This window comes from Trichechus manatus, unplaced genomic scaffold, assembly GCF_000243295.1.
Source record: "Trichechus manatus latirostris isolate Lorelei unplaced genomic scaffold, TriManLat1.0 scaffold00200, whole genome shotgun sequence".
Lineage (NCBI taxonomy): Eukaryota > Metazoa > Chordata > Mammalia > Sirenia > Trichechidae > Trichechus > Trichechus manatus.
Window position 1 is genome coordinate 1,392,570 of NW_004444136.1, and position 9,001 is coordinate 1,401,570.

General features: G+C 41.0%; 1 protein-coding gene across 5 annotated transcripts in view; it reads left to right on the forward strand.

The window, feature by feature from the left end:
- ERCC6 (ERCC excision repair 6, chromatin remodeling factor) overlaps positions 1-9,001 on the forward strand; it is a 100,131-nt gene that overhangs the window by 17,877 nt on the left and 73,253 nt on the right. For all 5 annotated transcript variants that reach the window (XM_023742099.1, XM_023742101.1, XM_004387949.2 and 2 more), the window contains one exon: positions 7,652-8,360. In XM_023742099.1, the coding sequence (XP_023597867.1) occupies positions 7,652-8,360 (709 nt within the window). The remainder of the gene's footprint in view (positions 1-7,651; positions 8,361-9,001) is intronic.

A 9,001-nucleotide genomic window follows, 5' to 3' on the forward strand; every position in this document is an offset into this window, starting at 1 on the left:
GATGTTGGCTGTTGGCTTTGTATAAATGCCCTTAATTATGTTGAAGAATTTATCCTCTGTGCCTCTTTTGCTGAGTGTTTTTATCATGAGTGTGTGTTGGACTTTGTCAAATGCCTTTTCTGCATCAATTGATAAGATCGTGTGGTTCTTGTCTTTTGTTTTATTTATGTGATGGATTACATTGATTGTTTTTCTAATATTGAACCATCCATGCATACCTGGTATGAAACCCATTTGGTCATGGTGAGTAATTTTTTTGATATGTTGTTGGATTCTGTTAGCTAGAATGTTGTTCGGGGTTTTTGCATCAGTGTTCTTGAGGGATATTGGTCTTGAATTTTCTTTGTTTTTTGTGGTGTCTTTACCTGGTTTTGGTATCAGGGTTATGCTCGCTTCATAGAATGAATTTGGGAGTATTCTATCCTTTTCTATGCTCTGAAATACCTTTATTAGTAGTGGTGTTAACTCTTCTCTGAAAGTTTGGTAGAATTCACCAGTGAAACTATAAAGACCAGGGCCTTTTTTTTTGGTTGGGAACTTTTTTATCACCTCTTCAGTCTCCTCTTTTGTTATAGGTTTATTTAGTTATTCTACCTCTGTTTGTGTTAGTTTAGGTAGGTAGCGTGTTTCTAGAATTTGTCCCTTTCCTCTAGGCTTCCAAATTTGTTAGAGTACAGTTTTTCATAGTATTCTGTTGTGATTCTTTTAATTCCAGTTGAGTCTGTTGTGATATCGCCCATTTCATTTCTTATTCAGTTTATTTGCTTCCTCTTCTGTTTTTCTTTTGTCAGTTTGACCAGTGGTTTATAGATTTTGTTGATCTTTTCAAAGAACCAGCTTTTGGTCTTATTAGCTCTTTCAATTTTTTTCTATTTTCTATTTCATTTAATTGTGCTCTAATTTTTATTATTTGCTTTCTTCTGGTGCCTGAGAGCTTCCTTTGCTGCTCTCTTTCTATTTGTTTGAGTTGTAGGGTTACTATTTTGATTTTAGCCCTTTCTTCTTTTTGGATGTGTGCATTTATTGCTATAAATTGACCTCTGAGCACTGCTTTTGCTGTGTCCTAAAGGTTCTGGTAGGATGTGTTTTCATTCTCATTTGATTCTGTGAATTTTCTTTGTTTTGTTCTTAATTTCTTCTGTAACCCAGTAGTTTTTGAGCCAGGTGTTGTTCAGTTTCCACGTGTTTGATTTTTTTTTTTCCTTTGCTTTGTCTGTTAATGATTTCTACTTTTAGGGCTTTATGGTCAGAAAAGATGCTTCGTAATATTTTGATGCTTTGTATGCTGTTAAGCCTTGCTTTACAGCCTAGTATGTGGTCTGTTCTGGAGAATGTTCCATTGCGTTGGAAAAGAAAGTATACTTGGCTGTTGGCTGCTGTTGGGTGGAGTGTTCGGTATATGTCTGTGAGATCAAGTTGGTTGATTGTGGTATTTAGATCTCCTGTGTCTTTACTGAGCTTCTTTCTGGATGTTCTGTCCTTCACTGAAAGTGGTGTGTTGAAGTCTCCTACTACTATTGTGGAGCTGTCTATCTCTCTTTTCCATGCTGTTAGAGTTTGTTTTATGTTTTTTGGAGCCCTGTCGTTGGGTACATAAGTATTTATTATAGTTATGTCCTCCCGGTGTATTGACCCTTTAATCATTATATAGTGTCCTTCCTTATCCTTTGTGGTAGATTTTACTTTAAAGTCTATACTGTCAGAGATTAATATTGCCAGTCCTGCTCTTTTCTGAGTATTATTTGCTTGATATATTTTTTTCCATCTTTTGAATTTTAGTTTGTGTCTTTAAGTCTAAAGTGTGTCTCTTGAAGGCAGCATATAGATGGATCGTATTTTTTAATCCTTTCTGCCACTCTCTGTCTCTTTATTGGTGCATTTAGTCCATTTTCATTTAGCGTAATTATTGATAGTTACGAGTTTAGTGCTGTCATTTTAATGTCTTTTTGTGTGTGTTGTTGGCAGTTTCTTTGTTCCACTTAATTTTCTGTACTGAGTCATTTTTCTTTATGTATTTTTTTCATCTTTTTCATTGTTGTTGATTTTGTATTTCCTGAGCCTTTATGTTTTTCTTGTTTTTTATTTTGATGTATAGGATTGTTATTTTCCTTTGTGGTTACTCTAATACTTACCTCTGTTTTTCTAGGTTTAAGCCAATCTTTTATTTCTTTATATCACCTTGACTTCCTCTCCATATGAAATACCTATGACTACATTTTTTAGGTCCTGTTTTTTGTTTTAATGTTGTCATCTTTTACATATCGACATCTCTTGTTTCCCTATTTTCAGCATCTTACCTTAATTTTTGTGATTTCCCTATGTGGGTGTATATCTGATTGCTCTGTCCTGTGTTCTAGTCTTGGGTTGTTATGTGATGTTACTGATTTTCTAACCAGAGGACTCCCTTTAGTATTGCTTATAATTTTGGTTTGGTTTTTGCAAATTCCCTAAACTTGTGTTTATCTGGAAATTCCCTAATTTTGCCATCATATTTGAGAGAGAGTTTTGCTGGATATATAATTCTTGGCTGGTAATTTTTTTCCTTCAAGGCTTTATATATGTCATCCCAGTGCCTTCTTGCCTGTAAGGCTTCTGCTGAGTAGACCAAGCTTAGTTTTATTGACTCTCCTTTGTAGGTGTCTCTTCGTTTATCTCTAGCTACTCTTAAAATTCTCTGTTTATCTTTGGTTTTGGTAAGTTTGATTATAATATGTCTTGGTGACTTTCTTTTGAGATCTCCCTTGTGTGGGGTTCGATGAGCATCTTGGATAGAAATCTCATTTTTCACGATATCAGGGAAGTTTTCTGCCAACCAATCTTCAACAATTCTCTCTGTTTTCTGTTAGCCCAATCACTCATAGGTTATTCCTCTTGATAAATTCCCACATAATTCTTAGGGTTTCTTCATTTTTTTTAATTCTTTTATCTGATTTTTCCTCAAATAAGTTAGTGTGAAGTGCTTTATCTTTAGTCACATTAATTCTGACTTCCGTTGCCTCAATTCTGTTCCTGTGACTTTCTGTTGAGTTTTCTAATTCTGAAATCTTTTTGTGAATCTTCTGGATTTCTGTTTGCTATTTCTCTGTGGATTCTTGCAGCCTGGTAAATTTGTCATTGTGCTCTTCTATAGTCTTCTTAAGTTCCTCTATCACTTTGTCTTTGTGTTCCTCGGCTTGTTCTGCGTTTTGCCTGTTCTCCTTCCTGATCTCTTGAAGAGTTCTATATATTAATCTTTCGTATTCTACCTCCAGTAATTCCTAGAAGTTCTCTTCTTCCATAAGATTTCTTGATTCTTTGTTTTGGGAGCTTGTTGAAGCCATCATGGCCTGCCTCTTTATATGATTTGATATTGACTGTTGTCTCTGAGCCATCAATAAGTTATTATATTTATTTATTTTATGTTTGCTTACTGTGTCCTAGCTTCTTGTTTTGCTTTGTTTTGATATGCCCAGATAGACTGCTCATGTGAGCTAGTTTGATTATTGGTGCCTTTGAAGCTCTAATGTCCTGTTGCCAGTTGATTGGATCTGTTACTAAGTATGTGAACCCAGGAGTCAGTTTACTTTTCTTGTATGAATTCAGCTCAGGTGCCCAGGTAGTTGGTCATCAAGTGTGGTGCAGGCTCTCACCTACAGTCCTAGATGGACAGTAGTGATTGGAGTAGGCGCGCATATCTGGCTGCACTAGGGGTCACATGCTGAGCAAGGCATGGGGTTAACGGTTGCCCGAGTGTCTGGGAGGAAGGTATGTCCCTGTTTTCTAGAGTGCATAGGTGGGTGGGTTTTGCAGCCAAACTGTGGGCACCCAATGCTGTTGGCTGTAAGGACTGGGAGGCACCACTTATTCTTGGACCTTTGTCGCATGTGGCTTGGTGGTGTGGGTGGAGCCACCAGTCCTCAGGCCCCGGATGTGGGTACATGAGGACCCTGCTTAATGGGCAGGGCAGTGTCAAATGTCACTAACCTGCCACTCCACCATGTAGCTGATACGGTTGAAGTTATGCCTCAGGTGTATACCCTGTTGTACTGTGCTAATGAGGGCCTACGCTGTTGAAATGGGCCCACACAGGTCTGTGCAGGGGTGAAAGGCATTCAAAGTCTGTGGATCCCTTATGCCTGTGCCCAGGGAGCTGTGCTTGCCTTGAGTTCCCGGCTTAGCAGAGCTGGCAGATTATTTTTTCTGTTTATTAATTTGTTCCCTCTCCAAGCTGGGAGGATGGCTCAGGGTGCGTGATGGGTCCTACTTCCACCCCAGGGGGCTTGGCAGTCGCTGAAGCAGACCCAGGACCTGGTGCAGAGCGGGGAGGGAACAGATAAATGGGAGAGAGGTTCTTCCCAGATGGGGTGGTTTTTGATCTGCGTGGTAGGTTGGACACATGTACTTACCTTTTGCCGTTTGAGCACTGCTTTTCACTGGTTCTGGAGGCGTGAGTAGACTCTCTGCTGCTTGGTCTCTTCTGACGTGGAACATGCATCCCGAACGCCACTGCTTGCCTCACAGCGCACATCGACGGATCCAGCCCGCAGGGTGCCATTTCCCGCCGGATTGAGTCTGGCAGCTCCTTGCTGCTTCTGAATCGTCTCTCCCTCCCCCTGCCACTCAGTCCAATTCCTTAGCTTTGCCTTTGATGTTCAGGGCTCAAAGATTGTCATATATAGTCAAGTTGCTTGTTTTTTCGGGTCTTTGTTGTAAAAGGGACCACCGGAAGCGTCTGCCTACCCCGCTGTCTTGCCGCTGCCTCCCCTGGATCTATAATATCATTTTAGAAAAAGAATAAATATATATATTTTAGGGTTTTTTTTTGCAGAGGTGGACTAGGGTGAGGTATTAACAAGCTGCTTCTAAAATTTACATGGCAATGCAATGGGCCAAGAATAGCCAAGAGAATCTTGAAGCAGAACAAAATCTCAAAACTTATTATAAAGCTATAGTAATGAAGGAGCCCTGGTGGCACAGTGGTTAAGAGCTGTGACTGCTAACCAAAAGTTCGGCAGTTAAGATCCACCAGCCACTTCTTGAAAAACCTGTGGGGTGGTTCTACTCTGTCCTGTAGGGTTGCTATAAGTTGGAATTGACGCGACAGCAGTGGGTTTTATAGTAATGTAGATAGTACGGTGTTGGTACAAGGATAGATGAGAGACCAGTGGGACAGGAGAGAGTCCAGCAAGGAGAGCCACCTATATATGGCCACGTGATTTATGACAGAGGGGGCAGTTGAGTGCAGTGAAGGAGAATGGTGTTTTCAATAAATGGTGTTGGGTTAAACTGTATGAAAATAAAATGAATTTCGACCCCTCACTCTGTGTAAAAAAAATACCAAATGAATTATAGATCTAGATGTGAATGGTAAAACAAAGCTTTGAGAATATAACATAGGAAAACATTTTTGTGATCTTGGGGTAGGTAAAGACTTATTAAACAGGACACAGAAATGCTCACTATAAAAGAAAAGATTTGTTAAATGGGCTACATTAAAACTAAGAACATCTCAAGATAGCACTGAGAGAGTGAAAAGGCAAGCTGCAGTATGGGAGAAGGCATTTGTAATACATGTATCAGTCAAAGCGCTTGGATCTAGAATGGGCAAAGAACTCCTAGCAATCAGTTTTTTTAGGAAGGCAGATAGCCTAAAAGAAAAGTGGGAAAAATATTTAAACATTTTCTTTGTGAAAGAAGTTATCCAAAAGATCGGTAAACCTGTGAAAAGGTATTCAAGTTCATTAGTCACCAGAGAAATGGAAATTAAAGCCGCAGTGTGATACCTCTACACATGCAACAGTGTGGGACAGTTGGAACTCTCAGACACTGTTGGTGTAACTGAAAATTAATGCAGCCACTTTAGAAAACTTTTTGGCAGCGTATACTACAGTTTAACATACCCAAAGAATCGTGTACATACATTCCCAAAGGATGTATACCAGAATATTCATAGTAACCCTATTCCCATTAGCAAAACCTGGAAACTACCCAAATGTCCATTAACAGTGGAATGGAAAAATTGTGGTATATTCATAGTAACCCTATTCCCATTAGCAAAACCTGGAAACTACCCAAATGTCCAGTAACAGTGGAATGGAAAAATTGTGGTATATTCATAGTAACCCTATTCCCATTAGCAAAACCTGGAAACTACCCAAATGTCCATTAACAGTGGAATGGAAAAATTGTGGTATATTCATATAATAGAATGCTAACAACGAGAATCAACACACTCCAGTTATATTCAACAAGTATAAATATCACAAGCGTAAGGTGAGCAAAAGAAGCCAGATACAGAAGAATACAAACATTTCCGTTTATATAAAGTTCAAAGCCAGACAGAACTCATCTGTAGTGTTAGGAGTCAGGGTAGTCATGACTCGTGGGCTGAGGTGGTGACTGGACGGGGGCTCTACAGGCTTGTCCGGGGGTGCTGGTCATTTCTGTCTCTTGGTCTGGATGCTGGTGTGTGGGTATGTTCTCCCTGACAGTTCACTGAGCTGTGCACTTAGGATCTGTGCACTTTTCTGATGTACATTTTACTTCACTGCAGGTTTCATAAAAATCTGGTCTGCAAGAATCCTACATTTTAGAATATGGCTTCCTTCCGATTTAAGCCATTAGTTCCTTTGGTATTTTAGCTGTATAGCAGACTGATTTTGCCAGAGATTAATCTTAGCTAATGAAAGTGGGATTGTTTCTGGGTTACTTTATACTTATTATGGCATAACGTCCAATTTTAGGTCTCACTTCCATCGGTTAACTTCATCCATCTAATACCGTGCTGTCCAGTAGACCTTTTGTGCCGTGGTGGAAATGTTCTGTATTGGTGTTGTCCAGTGTAATGGCCATCAGCCACATGTGGCTGTCAAGGACCTGAAATGTCGCTAGTACAATTGAGGAGCTGAATTTTTAATTTAGGTTTAAGCAGCCACATGTGAGCGGTGACAACCATGTTGAGCAGTGTAGAGCTAATGTTTATGTTTTTCCTACTTCGGTGTATGCTGATTCTTTAGATGTAGGTTTTCAGTCTTACCGTCTGTTGAATTTAAGTCCATCTGAATGCTAGCATTAGCAATGACATGGAAATTTAGGAGATTGTTTCCTTATAGGCTACTCCTCACGGATAAGGAAACACATGACTAAACTCATGTGTTTATAACTGTACGTTATATATAAATAGGTTTGTCTTTGGATGCACAGGGGAGTATATATGTAGTATTTTGCAGAAAAAGTATTGAGAAATCTTTTTGAACAGGAATATATTAAATGTATCATGATAAATACCGTAATAAATTATACTCTTTTCTGCACATGTATTATGCTTTGGTATATCAGTGATGTTTTCTTTTTTATGTGAGTTGTTTGCAGGTGCCTAGTATTTATTGAAAGGAGCCCTTGTGGCGCAGTGGTTAAGTGTTTGGCTGCTCACTGAAAGGTCTGTGGTTCAAACCCACCAGCCATTCTGCGGGAGAAAGATGTGGCCGTCTGCTCCTGTAAAGATTACAGCCTTCGAGACCCTATTGGGCAGTTCTACCCTGTCCTGTAGGGTTGCTGTGAGTCAGAATAGACTCCGTGGCAAGAGGTTTAATATGTATTGAATAAGTGACTCTTTCTGGTGTTCTCTTGGCAAACTTAGCCTCATGCCCGTGCGTTGTTGTTGCTCTTGCAGAGCCGGGGCCGTCTTCCCTGGGCAGCATGCTCATGCCGGCTCAGGAGACTGCGTGGGAGGAGCTCATCCGCACAGGCCAGATGACGCCTTTTGGTACCCAGATCCCTCAGAAACAGGAGAGGAAGCCTAGAAGACTGATGCTTAATGAAGCGTCAGGCTTTGAAAAGTATTTGGCAGATCAAGCAAAACTGTCTTTTGAAAGGAAGAAGCAAGCTCGTAAGAAAAGACTGACGAGAAAAGCTCCGGCCTCGGCTACTTCTGAGTCGAATCCAACACTAAATGAAAACCAGCAAAACAAGAGAAGCAAAGTTCCCTCGAAAATGGATAAGCGGTTGGAAAAGCATATCAAGAAACTCCAGAGGAGGGCTCTTCAGTTCCAGGGGAAGGTGGGGTTGCAAAAGAGAGCCAAAGCCCTGGAAGCAGGTATCAAGAGGGAGGACGGAGCCTCTGAGAGTGAAGAGTCGGAGTACTTACCCGAGGAGGAGGAGGACAAGATGGCTGAGGCCGACCTGTCCGAAGGTTGCGCCGCTTATGAACTGAAGCCTCCGCTCAAAGGTCGGAAACGGCAGAAGAAAGTCACGGTGCAGGAGATGGATGAAGACTTTTTCCCGAGTTCTGGAGAAGAAAGTGAAGCCGGAGGAAGCGGAAGTCGGAAAGCAGTGAGATGGCGAGACGATGGAGATGAGGATTGTTATAAGCAGCGCTTAAGGTCAGCCCACAGAGTTTGCAGACAGCTGCTGCTGCTTGTTGTGTCTCGGGCAGCAGGTTATTAATAAATAAGAATTCTGGATACAGTTTAAGATGCTAGTCTCCCCACCCCCAGATTTATCCAGACCTTGGACTTCGGCAGCCTCAGCCTGCTGGAACCAGCGGACACCCTGAGTCCTCAGTAGAGCTGATGCAAACAAAATGCCTGTACTTCTAGGTTGTCATTCAGAGTTGGAGGGCAAAGCTTAGGGGAAGAACAGCTGAGGGAAGGGGCTGGGGCAGGAGGCATGCGGAGGCCTGAAGCGTGAGCTGGGTACCCTTCACCTTGAGAATGGTTACCCTGAACAAACGTCAGGGGGAGGGAACAGTTGACTTACGTTGTATGTATGGTTTTCTTTTTAAAGTTTTCTTTTAAAGCAGGAAAGTGTTTAAATCATTTTCGAAGACTTTCTTTCAAAAAAGAACTAAAATGTATTTAACCTTTAGTGTATGAAAGAGTACGTTTGCTTACTTAAGACCCTCCTACCTTGTCTTGAGAAGGTGCTCATCTACAGAATTATAAACCGCTGTTCTGCCCAAACTGAACTTATGGGATATACTGTGCACTTCCTTTTCACTGTGCTCCTAGTGTACAGCGGGCCT